At 47.2% G+C, this 14859-nt stretch overlaps 1 protein-coding gene and 1 non-coding gene across 2 annotated transcripts; one reads left to right on the top strand and one right to left on the bottom strand.

Moving 5' to 3' along the window:
- Window positions 1–1282: 1282 nt before the first annotated feature.
- On the top strand, window positions 1283–1356 carry TRNAN-GUU. Its single transcript has one exon. It is a non-coding gene; the product is annotated as a tRNA-Asn (tRNA).
- A 2110-nt stretch (window positions 1357–3466) lies between these two features.
- Window positions 3467–8076, bottom strand: IL4I1 (interleukin 4 induced 1). The gene is made up of 6 exons (XM_009707588.1): window positions 7804–8076; window positions 6739–6851; window positions 5772–5973; window positions 5274–5342; window positions 4520–4653; window positions 3467–4301 (listed from the first exon to the last, which is right to left on the bottom strand). Exons 1-6 carry the CDS (start codon window positions 8074–8076, stop codon window positions 3467–3469), a joined length of 1626 nt encoding a protein of 541 aa, XP_009705890.1.
- Window positions 8077–14859: the final 6783 nt, after the last annotated feature.

Raw genomic sequence — 14859 nt, 5'->3', positions numbered from 1 at the left:
GGGAGCGGGCAATGGGGAAAAAGCAATGTTTCCTGGGCTTTACGTGGGGAGCTGAGGCTGGATAATGTTTTTATAGCCTCTGCTACTGCTGGGATTGGAGATTTTGTGTGACCCAGAGGGGAAGAAATTGCAGGAGCATCCCGCAAACAAGATGCAGATCTGCAGCCTCATCCCTTCTCCCACCAGCAAATCCTTCCCGGCTGCCAGCCCACCTTCGGGCCCCGTGAAAAGTTGGAGCTGTGGTTTGTGAAAGCAACAAAACTGCCCTAAAATAGGTCAGAGGAGTCTGGCTTTTGTTTCCCCTCCATGGAAGACGGGAGATCCCTGAGCTCCCCGTTGCAGTGGGATGCTGCTATAAGGTGCGGGGCGATGTGCAGCGCTGTAGGGAGGGCAGCGGATGCAGGTGAGGAAGAGAAAAATTATTTTTGCCTGGCTCATTGGTCTAGGGGTATGATTCTCGCTTTGGGTGCAAGAGGTTCTGGGTTCAAATCCTGGACGAGCCCTTTTTGGGGAGATTTATATGCTTTTCTACCATCACAGTTTCCAAGACTTGCTTCTGAAATCATCCCCACTACTACCGTTAATGATGACAAACCCAAACATCACTGTTAATGAATTACTTCAGCATCACAAGGCTTTTCATTTTCTTTTAAGGTGACTTTTTTTCATTCCCAGCCCCGAGCCCATCAGCGGCAGGGATCAGCGAGGCAGCTCCCCAGGAGCCTCATGCAAAGGATTTGTGTGGAGCTGGCTGGAAAGAGGAGAATTTACTTTTCTTTTTCCACCCAGGGTATCTTCCCAGCTCTTCTCCCACCCATCCTTCTACAAATTATAGCACAAACTGGTATTGCTGATGTGAAAATGCAAAAATTAAACGTCCAGGGTGAAAAAAAAGAGAAGATGCTAGATGTCCTGATGGGGCATTTTAGGGCAACACTTAAAATGCTTGTTATTAATTTTGTTCCCGCTGTTCCGACTCACCCCAAGGGCCAGCTCCGAAGCAAACCCCGCAGGGTTTCAACAGCAAAGGGCACACGTCCCCAGCCCCGTCCCTTCGACCAGGCCACTCTCCTCCTCCCCATCCCCGTCCCCATCCTTTCTCCCTGAGGCCACCGCTGAAATTAAGCTGAGCTTTGCACCAAGCTCATATTCCCTTTCTTTATTACTTTTTTTTTTACAGCTGTTGGGGGTGTTAAAAGCAGGTAACACCAGTTCACTTTGGAAAAACTTAACGACATTTGATCTTTGCGTCATTTTTCTGTATTTTCAGCCTTTTTGGCGTGTCTCTGTGGCGCAATCGGTTAGCGCGTTCGGCTGTTAACCGAAAGGTTGGTGGTTCGAGCCCACCCAGGGACGTGGGAGGGTCTTTTTTTTTTGGTTTGTTTCTTTCCCCACCTTCCCTGCAAAATCATTAGCGATGCCTGCAGAGCAGGCAGATGCTGCTAATGAGCTTTAATTACTCTGAGCAGCCCCACCTGTGAACCCCACCCTCCCCAGGGCCTCGGGGAGTTTTATTTAAGCTCAGTCTTGGGGAGCTGGTCCTTTTGCAAGCTGCTGTAGAGGAACATCTTTCTGTTCAGGTCCTGTGGGATGGAGCTGTGGGTGGTGGGATGCTGTCCGGTTGTGGGAGAGGTGGTCCCAGACCTTCAGTAGCCATCGGCCCTTGCTGTGCCTCGATATGACGTTGCTCTAGCGAAGAGCCTGCAGGTCTGAGGTAGGATGAAGATGCGGGCTTAAAGGCTAAAGAAAGCATTTGCTTTGCTAAAACAATTTGTTTGTGGGGAGGGAGGGGGTGTTCTGCAAGGGCTGGGAACGATGTGCAGTTCTAAAACCTGAAAGCCAAAGTCAGAGCTAATGTGATCACGCGTGTGGGTAAAATCCTTCTGTTTTCTGGTTTTTCAACGCTTTCAAGTTTTGCACTGCGCTTTTCCCACTGCAACTGATGCCGCACATTGAGATGGGCTCCGTTCTAAGCTTAAGAAGGTAATTGTGGCCTTTTTGATCGATTTTCTGCCGTGATGTATCTCCTCCCTTGCCCTGATTCAAGTTTACACGCGTGGTCTTGCATCACGCCAGAAGAGCAGGCTTGGGTCCCCGGTCACCGCGCTGCGTATTGTGGTAAAGCATGGGTATTTGTTAAAAGTCTTGAGTAGACAAAGGAAACCTGATCACGATTAGCCATGAAATTTTACATGTCAAAACTTCACTGAGGGTGGCTGGGCCTCCTTAAAAATCATTTGAACCCATTGCAGGGAGCCGCTTGGCCAAGCCCTTAATATGCTAATGTTAATCACTCTGTACTTATTTAATTATCACCTGTGTTTAAATGGTTTATGCTAGTGCAAATCTTTGTCTCTGCAACAGCTGGTGGAAATCTGCTGGGTGTCATTAGCTCCAATCCTTCTGTGGATGTGATGGTTTCCACCATTCCTGGCCCTGCTCCCTCTAGTGAGAGCTGAACCCCTGTTTCTTGGGCTGGAGAAGACAATGAGCCATTCCCCTCCAGCTATGTGGAGCTGGAGGTTGAGAAGCAGGTTTTTGTTTTACGGGAAGAGAGATGAATTATATGCAAAGCAGCTAAGTGACTGCAGCGAAGGTCTGGCGTGGTGTACCTGGCAACTGGTCTTGTTTTCCCTTTGGCTTATTTATCAGTATCCTTCTAAAAAGACACCTGCAGCACGGATTGGGTTCCCAAGATTGTGAAATTTGGGACAAGGGTTATTGGTGGGAGGAAAAACTCCAGTAAAAGCCATTAACATCTCTGTGCACAGGCTATATTGCTTCTGCATTTGCTTTTTATTTTCAAGATGTTAAATCTCTCTCTAACTTGGCGTTGGCCATGCTTTGAGCTCAGCTAGATGGGAGATGGGTAGGAGAGACCATGGAAGTTGGAGATCAGGGTCACATTCTGACTGGTACCTGTGGGCATTAGGAGTGGTGGTGTTGGGCTATGAAAGGAGAGGATGACTCTGAAGTAATGAATTCTCTGTCAAATTCTGGGAGGGGAGGAAGAGCCAGCTGACGGACGAAGTGTTTCTAAATGGCTGAAGTGAGGTGAGACCATTTGTATGTGATGACACTTCTCTCTGCGGAGAGATGGAGGCACCTCAGACACAAGGAACTGAGAAACACCCGACTTTATTCCATCTTAGTGATTTCCTGAAGGACATTGTACATAAATAAATTAGAAATTACTGCAGTGTGTCTGAGCCAGGGTAATATTAGAGTCGTGAAACCTACTTAGACTTTACTTTTCTTAGTACTCCCTCCTACCCTCATTAAGTGTTTAACCAGGTAGCTACTAGTCCTGTCTGAAGACAGTCAGTGCTCTTTCAGCATTTTCTTTAGCACCTTAGCTGCTGATGTCCTTCTGCCAACTTTGCCCAGAAAGAAAGAGATTTACACCACCAGAAGTGCCTTCAAACCGTGCTGGTGACATCCAGCCAGCTCAACCCAGGAGTCCTGCTCAAAGATCCTCCTTCTGCAAGAAACTCCCTGGTTGCTCCCACTCCTCCTTGTTCAGCATCTGGGCTTCGCCGCTGTCATGATGGATGTTGCTGGCGGCCCTGATGGCCGATTTCATGGCGGTGTCGATCCAGGCATGAGGCTGAGCCGCGTGTTCTCCTGCAAAATGCACCCTGCCCTCGTGCTCGAAGAGAACCTGCGAGTAGTCGACAAACTGGTAAGGGGTGAAGGCAGCAAATGCCCCCAGGGAGTGTTTGTCCAGCTGCCATTTCTGTATCACGTACTGGTCGCAGGTGTACTGCAGGTACTCCTTGCTCACTTGATGGATATCTGACAGGTCTTGGAGGACCACATCCAGGTACTTCTCATCTGTGAGAGGCAGGAAAAACTCAGCATCGTCGTTCCAGGTGTAGGAAGCCAGGATTACGCCCACCCCGCTGGGGAAGTTGTGGCTGGGGTAGTAGATGAAGCGGGAAGGGCGGTCGGTGATGGACTGTCCTCCTTGGATGCCATCCTTCTCCCAAAATTTCTCAGTGCAAGCCAAGGCTATTTTGGAGGCACTTGCATAGTGGATGGAGCGCAGGGCATGGGTCTTTGGAGGAGAGAGCGGTGGCAGGAATTGGATGTGCCTGGTGGCCTTGGCGGAGGAGGTGACAAGGACATAATCTGCAGTTATGATGGTTGGGGCCAGAGTGTCCGGAGCGCGGTAAAACACACGGACTTTGTTTCCCTTGCTCATGATTTTCTCCACCGTGCAATTGAACTGGATGACATTGGGCAATGCTTCGTGGAAGGCTTTGGGCAGTTGGTCAAATCCCCCTGTGATTTCATCAAAGCTGAAAGGAAGAAGAAGTAGTAGAGGGTGAGGGAAGGACATTGGGGGCTTAGGGACTGTAAAACCTGAACTCTTCTAGAGATGCTACCGGAGCTTGGTGGCCCGTTGAGTCAGGAGTGATTCCCTTTCAGACATCTCAATGCCACTGAACTTTCCTCTTCTGGTGGATTGCTGCAGACCAGCACAAAATGGGGTTTGCCATAAAAGACGTCATCTTACCTCTCGTTAGAGAAGATATCAAAATCCCACAGTGAGGCAAGGAAGGACAGGTAAAATCCAGAGTCCTCGTTCAACAAGTCACCGATCATCTGGACTGCTCCTCGGCTTAGGTTTCCTACTTTAATCAAATACTCCTAGAAAAGCCAGGAAGAAGGCATAGCCTGGTGTTGTTATCTCAGTTAGTGCATGTAAGCCCTTTGCATCCCAACCCAAAAGTCATGCCCTGCTGCTTTATTCCTGGTCCTGATCTGCTTAAAGCCTGGACCAAAATATTTTTTTTTAATGCAGCTCTGTAGCTTCTTGCAGGAGATCAAGGTCTCCTCTGGTTTAGCATGACAGAAGTTCTGGAGATGAATAAGGGATTTGTGGCTTGGTGCACCCACTTGGAGACAGCCGGGTCACATGAAAATACGGTGGATTGCTCAGTAAATTTCCCCCCCCCAGTGCTTGATACTTCATGTCTGATTGAGACCCATGATTGAGGAATATGGCTAATCTGGATGAAATTCCAGAGCATTTCCAACTGCCACTGCTTCTTACGCATTTCCAAATGATGAGACTGCTCTAACTCCTCTATCGGAGTCGTGCTTGCTCCATTATTTTAGGTAGAAGGCAGCATTGATTAGGGAAAAGGCATCCAAAAGCATTGACAGAGGAAGGGACCAGAACGATTCCGATCCTCTCTCCAAGCAGGGATGGCAGGTTAATAATCAGCAGGGGGAATTAAATTTACTCTCAAGCCCCAGCCCTTTACCTTGGTGGAGAAGGAGTCATATTTAGCTAGATACTTCTTGCAGTCTGTAGTCTGGAACGTCTTGAAAGCCTGGAGAGGAAACACATATTCATGAGGGGAAAAAAGCACATTTCCCAAAGCGTTGCCCTAAATTCTGTTAGGATTCATCCAGGGTATTCAGTCTTGGGGTTTGGTAACCCCTGGAGCTGAGCTAGAGCTAGTGGATCCTGCTGCTTGGACTTCAAGTTTTGGGAAATTATGCCTTGGTGTGGCATTTTTTCGCTTCATCCAAGTCTTGGTGGATCTGTTCCAGAGGAAGGAAGTCTTCTGTATAAAGAGGGTTTTGCAAGCAACAACTCTCATTTCTGAATGAGCCTTTCTCCTTCTTCTGAAAGGACCCTACTCTTCCTCAACCCATCGTTGAGTCTTCCTCAACCCATTATACCACAGCTCAGCTTCCATGTCTCTTAGATGAGCAACGTTGCTGGAAGGTAACATCCCTTCCCTGCGAGCACATACCTTGTTTAGTGATTCCCTATAAAGCTGGCTGGCACTCTTGCCTCTCTCGGACGGTTTCACTGTGTAGTTTAGGATATTGGGGTTTTTATTCACTTCCTCAGCTCTTGTCCGAGTGCCGTTCACAAAGTACCAGGTGTTGTCATCTGTCTGGATGAATGGGTTTAACTTCAGGTCAAATTGCCTAATGAATTCACGGACGAGCCTAGAAAAGAGGAGACTCCATGAGGGCAAGTGCTGGCAAACCACCAACCCCAAAATCTGAGCCACCAAAACATTAGAAGCATAAAAGGACAATTTCCAGTTATGTTGGTGTAGCCACTTATTATTTTGGCTTGTGTGTGGAAATTGTGGCTCTTTAAGGCACTGCCATCTCTAGTTTTTGTTGTTTGAAGTTGTCCTGCCTACTCCCAGCTCAGTGCAGCGACCATGAGGCTACAGAGGAAGGTGCCCTTTGGTTTATGTTCTCTCCAGCTCCTGGTTGCACAAGGATGTGATCAGGAGTAAGAGCAAAGCCTTGTTGAATGTTCCCTACAGCTCTGATCCTTCTCCTTGGCGTGTGGTGTGGTTGGTGACTCACCTCCAGCCTCTTCCCATAGTGTTTTGGCTGATGACTAAACCTTGTTTGACCCTACCTTCTCACAGAGCCCAGGTTGGATGGGAGCGGATGGGAATTCATCCATCTTCTGATGTTGTGACTTCCAAAATAGAGGTCTGACCATGCATAGACATGATACTGAGATGAGAGGTCTTCCTTCATTCTCCCAACTCAAATGCAGATGACCGTGTGCTTTTTGTCCATTTTATGCAGATGCTAAGCTCTGGGGGAGAGATGGAGCAGACAACTCCTTCCTCCTGCTGTCCTACACCCAGGTCCAAGTCCTCAGCTCCATCTCAAATCACAGCTTTGCTCCTCAAAATGGGCTGGTTCCTCATCAGATCATGGCTGTGAAGTAGGACATCGCCTTACCTGTGCTTGCTTGGCAGGCGCATGGGTCCCAGCTCCACGTACCAGTCCTGTCCCTCTGGTCGGTATGTCCTGATCCGCCCACCGACCCGATTGCTTGTTTCCAGAATAGTAACCTAAAATAAGGGTGGGGTGGAGATTGCAGGTGTTCAGGCAATGACTATTTTAAGCAAACCACCCACAAAGCAAGTTCACAGGCACTGTGGCAGGCAGCATTTATGGCCCATAGGGTGGGACAGGTTCCCTCCAGATGGCAAATGAACAATCTGTAGATCCAAACACTAATCTGTATTGGCCAAGATCCTTCTACCTACAGGGAAGTTTCTCAGTTCCTAACTTCTGTGTCACGTTTGAACGCCTATTCTTTGGTGAGAGGGTCCTAGTCTTGGTTAAGATGTTCCTTGTGCTGGAAGGATAAAACAGGGTTTTGAAAACAGCCAGAGAAAGATATCAACCTGTCCCTCCATGCCTTTGAAACCTTCTTTGAAACTCATGGGTTTGAATTTTGTCTAGCACCTTAGGATGGTCAATGCAGTTTTGAAACCCCCCCAGACCACATGCTGCCTTAAGAAGGCAGGATTTGGAAGGGCTCATGAGTCTTGTGCTGGTTGATCTGCAGCAACGAATGTCATCGTTGGGCTGCGAGTGGCAATAAGTTGGGGAATTGGGGAAGTTGAGGCTGGAGGTGCCTCTTGAGGGGTCCAGTCCAACCTCTCACTCGTGGCAGTGCTGACTCTAAGGCAGCTGCAGCTCTGCCCAAATCTCAAAACCCCTCACGGACAGAGAAAGACGACAGCTTTTTCCAACCTTTGCTGCTTGCATTCATTTGGGGAGCATCTAAACTGACTGCTTTGCATACAGCTTCCCCTTATCCCCTCCTGTCCCTGCCTGTGGTTTTAAAAATCGTGCCTAAATCGATTAAATTACTGGAGCCCAATTGCTTTTCCTTCCTTCTTCCACCACCGCCGTCTGCTCCCTTGCATTTCCTTCTTCGTCTCCAGGCTGGAAAGTCCTTAGCGTAGGAAAACAAGACTCAGCGGCGCTCATGGCTCTCATGCAAGTACCTACCGTGTGGCCGGCATCTCGGAGCAACTTCGCTGCAGTAAGCCCGCTGATCCCTGCACCGATGATGACCACGTTTGCTGGATGAGTTGCAGGTTCTAGTCCATCTTTGACAATCTTCAGCAGTTCCTCATAGTCTTTGTCATGAAGGCAATATTCAGGGAAACATGGAAACCTCTTTGCACTTAGGAGACCTATGAGCAGGAGTATTTGGAGGAGGACTAGGGAGAGAAGAAAAGAGAAGAAAATAATGCAACAAAGGCACTCAGTAATCGGCATGCTGGTTCGTTCCTGACAGCCCAGGAGGGAGGCGATGGCACAAATTGGCTCCAAGTACGTTGGTGACCAAACCCCAAAGAGCAACACCTAGCAAATCTGTTTTCAAATCAACTGGCATCATTACGAAATCCATGGCATCAGCAGGTCTCTCATGAGCGGTAGCCAGATGTCAAGCGGTGTCAGTGAATGCGATTTATATTTTTTTAAAGGAGAAACAAATTCATAGATGATTTTTTTCATATTCATGTTCTGTTTGTGCAGCTCTTGTCCTGAGTTCCCAAAATAAGTTTGACCCCCTTTGCATAAGCTCAAAAGACTCTGTAACGAAGAACGGTAATTAATTCTTTGCATGCGAATGACGCTAAGGCAATCTTGTTGTCCCAACTGCCCTGTCCCATACCTTAGTAATCCATGGCATTTTTAATGCAGTTGATAGAAAGGAGGAGAGAGGAAACAATATTACAGAGAAAGATGGACAGACTGGATGGAGACTATTGCATAGAGGGACAGAATAGATGGAGACAATATTATGTAGAAAGATGGACAGATTAGATAGGTGAAACCTAGGTGATGGGACTTCTCTGTCTACTCAAAACGATTTTGTTGCTGAGATACCCTGTAGGGCATGGAGATACCTACAGGGAACAGCAGGCAGACTGCAGCCTGTTCAGAATAACCCGTTCTACCAAAACAGACACGACAACGTTACATTCCCAGTTACGGGGGAAGGAAGTGTGAACAGAAATCACCCTGGGATTTTCCTAGTTTTGGTTTCCTTTCTTCAGAATGACTACAGGGCAACTTTTGTTTTCTTTTCTTTGCCCCAAATACTGCCAGTTTCCTTTGAAAGAAAATGAGAAGAGAAAAAAAGCTTTTGAAACCACTGCCTGGGTAATTCTTACTCCCGGGAAGTCCCATGGGAATCACCGCTTTTGCTGGAACAGCCCCAGACCTGCCGATAACCTGGGCCAAAGTGCATCTGAGTGAATGAACCTCGGAGCTGTTATCCTGCAGGTGATTTTTCTGAGAGATCCAAGTCCAACTCCTCAAAGCAGGTCTTTCTACAGCCTGTAAAGCCAATGCAGCTTCCTGAAGACATCGATTGTGGCAGCAAAGAAAAAAATAATTAGAAAGCATCTGCTACAATTAGCCTGTTAATATGCCTTCTTCAAAGCGTGGCAGAAAGATATCATGTTGATAAAGCTGCGTCAACCTTCCTGACCTGATGCTGCTGCTGCCCTGATCTTTCTTGAGGACCTGGGATGCTGCCTTGAGTTGTGGTTTTGGTGTATGTGGGGTTCATAGTGGCGTAGAGCCAGCATCCAGTATCGCTGCCCTCATCTCACCCAGTGTGGCAACCCCAAAGACCTATGGACCATGTGGGAGATCCTTTTTGGAGATCAGGCTTTCCATGGGAGGAGAGCAAATACATCGGGACCAGCTCTTGGAAAAGTCTGATGGATCTCCATCTTCCATCAGACCTTGTGTTGTGGGTAGATGTGGAGAAACCACAAACCTGATGCAAGGAGATGTTCTCCAGGGAGATCCCTGGAGATTCTGAGCTTGTGCCTGTGTTTCCATCTGTCCCTGCACAACTTGGAATATCCCTCTCCCCAAAATTGCAAGGGTGGTCTCCCACTGTCCGTAGTGCTGCAAAGTTGAGCTCCAGGTGGTCATGAAATACCCTAGCTGAAGAAAGGGAGGTTTGTAGTTGTGTTGTCAGGAGGTGACACAAGGCAGGTGTTCCACCAGATGGAGAGAAAAAAACAAAAACAAAAAAATGAAACCTGGGCACCAAAGGTGGAAGAAAATTGGAGGGGGGGGGAAAAAAAATCAAACAGCAAAAGAGCTCAAGATTCAGGAGAGAATCACTCACCGATCCTAGTCATCGTTCCAGTAGGAAGACAAGTCCTCTGCTGAGATGCGCTTTCATTTTATATCCTGCCTTAAAAAAAAAAAAAGCCCAACCTAGCTGTTGTGGTTCAAAAAATTCTGCCAATCAGTACACCCCGGAAGAGAGTAGAATGTGATTTGTCATAAGAAGGGGAACCAACAATTGAGCATGTAGTCAGTTCCTCTGTTGTTTTTTTTTTATATTCTTTACTCACTGGTATTACCAGCTTTGGACACCAGCCATCAGTCTACGTCCCAGTTTAGGAAGCGTTATATTTATCAGAATACAGTAAGGCTGACCACACCCTTCTCCATCAAGGGCAGAGAAGGTTGTGTTGCACGAACTTGGCTTGATCCTGTCTCCGTAAGCGTAGAGGGGATCAAGAGCTCAGGTGCCTTCACTGAAATGGCAAAAACTGGGTGAATTGTACCAGCATTTTTCCAGAATGGAGGACTTTGATTTAGAATGCTTTGGCGGGTCAATCTGAGGAACCATCCCTTGGCTGGTTCACCACATCTTACCCACTGCGTGGATGTACTCAACTCTGTGTAGGCACCTTGGCTGGTCTGCTCCTAAAATAAATTTAAAAAAGAAAGATAATAAACCCGCCACAAACTACCCTTCCCCTCCAAACTTTCTTGTCCCTTCTAACCCTTGCATGATGCCTAAAGATTGTCTTTTCCAGTTAATCAGATGATTTGCTGATTTGGTTGAGGAAATGACACTTGGTGTTGCTAATTCCCAGACTTCTGGACCCTGAGGGGTGATCTCAGCACCGAGGCAGACGCCAGCTCCACCGAGGGGGCTTCCCCTGAAAAGCGTTTTGCTGGCAGCGGTTTTGCAAGACTCAGTAGTGACTGGCTCTTCTTAGTACTACTTTCTTATTGAAATCCTTCTTCATATATATATTTTTTTTTTCCTGCAATGCTTTCAGTTCTCCTTGCATTGGAGCCCACAGCTACGTGCATCAAAGCAGAAACAAACTCATTCTCTTGCGCTATTAAAAGTTTGGTCTTTAGATATCTGGGTGTCTTTTCTGGCCATCCAGACAGCGAGGCTGAAAGCCCAGTGTAGCTTTGGTGTTATTTTTATTTTTTTCCTGTCTCTTTAGTACCGCTTCCTTTAGTTCTTTGATTACACCAGCTCTCCCGTGCGGAGCCAACCTCATCGCCACGATTTATCCCGTTCAAGTCTCAACCATGTGGTGGGTTTTTACCTTAAGCATAAAATATCTTGAGGTGGAAGGGAAACCTAAGGCTCATCAAGTCCAGCTCTCGAAGTTTAAGCAGAGTTTTAGAGAATCGAGGCAAGGGACGTGGGGCTTTGGAAAGACCAGGTAGTGATGCCCATCCATGATGCTACATTGGTCTAATGCTTTAAATAATGCCTCAGAAGAGTGGATTGCAGAACCATGGCGAGGTCGGGACTTGTGAGCATTGCGTGAGCATCCCATGTGTTACACCTTCCATGAAGTCATGCTCTCAGGAAATTACAAATTAAGTTCCCTCTGAGTGACTCTGGTCTTTGGGGAATGGTGCTTGCAAATTGCAGAAGCTGCTGATGACCAGGGTTTTAATCTTTGCTTCCCAGTAGGAACCACCTAATCTATTTGCATTTATGGGATCTCTTGGTTCTGGTGGACTTGTGACATAGGTATTGGGGTTTTGTGGTGCTATGTTCAATGGACCTTCCTGGAAGAAGCCAGCAATGTGCTTGATGATGGAGTGTGGGTGTGTTTCTATAGCAAGGCAGAGATTTTGTGGTCCCATTTTTCTCTGCCTGCTCCTGCAGATAGCCCAGTCCTAGGGCAATCTAATCTTCCCCAAAACCATATTCTCAGTGTTGCTGCTGGGATGGCCAAGGAAGTTCGTTGTGCTTTTAACATCACCTTGGCTGTGCCATTGATAGGGTCAGTCTCTTCCCAAATGTTGATGTGTTTAATCCCAGGATATATCTCTACCTGCATCAAGGCAAAATTAGGAACTGATTCTTTGCATCCAGTTCACCAGCTTTCAACACGATGTCCACACTTTCCCCTTTGTCTTTATTAAAATTGGGTGACAAACTTTTGTGGAAACCTTCCTTCTGAGAAAAAAAAAAAAAAACAAAACAAAAACAAACAAAAAACCAAACCACCACCACCCACCTGAAGGATCACATGTTTTTCTTGAGGATTTTGTCCTAAAGCATGTCTCCATTTCAGAGAATCCACCAGTTTGATTCAGATTTAACAGCTGGAAAAGGCAAAGGCCTAATTTTTCTGCAAAAAAACCCCTTGTTTTGTGTCTGATTTTTTTACTGGCTTGTGATGACCAGATCGTTTTCCTGATACCTGTGGCTGTCTATGCTGAAAACTCAGCAACACGTATTATGTCTTCATACGAAGCAACGATACTTCTTGGGGATTTGGGGATTACCTGATGAAACCAGCACGTACGCATGTTCCCAGGATGGCTGGAGATTTTGGAAGGAGAGCAGTTTGTTTCACCTTCTTTTGATAAGTGCTAGATTAACGCATGCCCTAACAAGTTGCTTTAGGATCAACGTCAAATGACAGGGTTTATTGTCCGAGTGTAAGCAATATATGACACCAATTGCAAAAGGAGTTCCTCCCATCTTCCTGCTCTTGTCTGCCGCTTCCCTGAAGATTACTGGAAACCAAGTTGCTACCTGAAACCAATTACGACATGAAGCTTGGGGAAGGTCAGTGGGAGGGCTAAAAACCAAATTGAATCAGCCAGCATTGGATAGAGGAAGAAGAGACAATTATTTCCTTCCAAATAGTTGTCTTCTGGTTTTAATGTTGGGTTTTTTTAACAAAAGGAGAAGAAAAAAAGTCAGGGTTTGGTCCTCCAGAATCAGAGTAGGTAGGTGTTGATGTGGGACGTCAACCGTGTTTTTGATGGTACACAAAGGAACGTGAAAGGAACACAGGAGGTCTGTGCGTGTGTTAGCATTTACATATCAATATGAAAAATGAGGTATGTAAAGCATGGGGAGGGACAAAGCCAGGGTGTATCTGGGTGTATTTGTTAACGAACTAATTATCCATAATGAGTGTTCGAGCTGGCAGATACAGGTCTAAGGTGTAGAGGCAGTTTCTGTTGAGGAAATAGGTTCTTTGAAAGGATTTTTGTCATTCATTTCCTGCTTGCTCAGAAGACTCCCAGGACACGTGTTGAATGTACTTGGCTCGGTCGTGCAACTGTGAAACAAAACTTTTGAGATTGGGACGACGCTTTTTTTAATGCTAGTTTTTAGGGGGTTGGACTTGATGATCTTTGAGGTCTCTTCCACCCATAATGATTCTATGATTGTAAGATTTCCATTGGGAAGGTGAGCATCCCAGAGGGGTCAATGAGGGGTCCTGGAGGTCTTCAAACCTTGCAGGTACCCATCGCATCTGATTGCCCTGGCCAAGAGGGACCATAGTGACCCATGTTGGCCAGGATTCTACCCATTGTGAACTTGGGGGGGGGGCATTGTTCACTTGGCCAATGGGAGGGCTCAGAGCTGCCCCTCATTTGCATGCTCACGGGTATAAATTGAGGAGGTCGGGGGTGTTTGTAGCATTTGCGGTCTGAGCAGTGCGGGGACAAGGCTGAGCCATGGCATCTTCTAGGGGAAGGACCCAGCAGGGAAGGAAATCCCAGAAGGGAACGAGACAGAAGATCCATGGTAGGAGACCTCCGGCCAAGCAGAGGAAGCAACGGGGCCAGGTGAAGCGGCAGCCCGTGAAGAAGCAGAAGAGAAGAGCTTCGAAAGGCTCCTTCCACTCCATCAATGCCAAGATGCTCAACCAGATCAAGCGAGACAGCTCGCTCTTCTCCCACCATGCGAAGGGGCTGATGACCAGCTTCATGAAGGACATCTACACGCTGGTGTGCAACGAGGCCGAGCGGCTGCGGAGGCAGAGCCGCGATCCCTTCATCTGCCAAGTGCACGTGCAAGCTGCCATGCAGCGCTTGGTACCGAAGAGGATGTGGAGGCACATGCCCGCCATCTCGAGAGCCATAGAGTAAGAAAAAAAAAATCATCTTTCCCTTGAGGTTTGGATGGGTGGTAAAGAAGAGCTAAAGCCCAAGGGAGAGGAATTAAAACACCAAACCACCCCAATTGCTGAAAAGATCTGTGCAGTCAGCTGGTTGAGAAGACCCGAGCAATGCACCAGGTGAAGCATGAAATGATCAACGTTGCATTGCAGTAAAGGCCGAACAAAGCAGATTTTGGTCGTGTCAGGGTTTGGTTTTTTTCTGCGGGAAAGGATGATGGGGGGCTGGGCTGTGGCTTGGTGGTTCATTAGTGAGAATCTGTAAGTATTTTTTTTGATCTTGGAGAAATATAGGCTTTCATGGCCCTTCTTGCTGCAAGTAGATGGTTGTATACACTTGGATATACGTACTTTAGCTACCAGCAGATGATGGGAATTGCTGCGAGCAAAGTCCCACGGGTCTAAATTACCTTAGGACAGCAATGGTGATATCCCAGTTCTGCTAAAGCCATCCCTCAGCATTATCCGTGACAATGAAAGCAGTGATTCTTCAAAAGAAGTGAGATCAGGCTGGCCACGCGCTGTGCAGCAAGGGTGCTGACTGGCTTTTAGAATAACGGTTTGCCATCGCTGTGTGTGCTTCGAGGGTTGAATTTGCTGCAAAACGGCCTGTTATTGGTATCATTAGAGGGGGGGAAAAAAAGAGGAAATTTTTTTTGGGGGAAAATGCAATTTTCCTCATTGGGAATCAAAGCCGGGCCATGGCGGTGAGAGCACCAAATCCTGATCACTAGACCACCAGCAACACTGTACAAATCATTTACCATTGCCCCCCATGAGTGGCCGCCCCACGAGAGATTCCACGGAGGGGGAGGCTCTGCTGCCCTCGCCTCTCCCT

This window comes from Cariama cristata, unplaced genomic scaffold (genome assembly GCF_000690535.1).
Source record: "Cariama cristata isolate BGI_N322 unplaced genomic scaffold, ASM69053v1 scaffold20219, whole genome shotgun sequence".
Taxonomy (NCBI): Eukaryota; Metazoa; Chordata; class Aves; order Cariamiformes; family Cariamidae; genus Cariama; species Cariama cristata.
The sequence above is the reverse complement of the archived record's forward strand: the minus strand, read 5'-3'. Positions and strand labels throughout refer to the sequence as shown.

Bases quoted from the DNA above. Each gene is read 5' to 3' on its own strand.
- IL4I1 (XM_009707588.1), bottom strand. From the start codon at position 8,076: ATGCCGATTACTGAGTGCCTTTGTTGCATTATTTTCTTCTCTTTTCTT. The intron at 6,852-7,803 runs GTAGGTACTTGC...CCCTTATTTTAG, and splicing joins TCCGAGATGCCGGCCACACG to GTTACTATTCTGGAAACAAG. The intron at 4,654-5,273 runs GTAAAGGGCTGG...TGGCTTTTCTAG, and splicing joins ATGACTCCTTCTCCACCAAG to GAGTATTTGATTAAAGTAGG.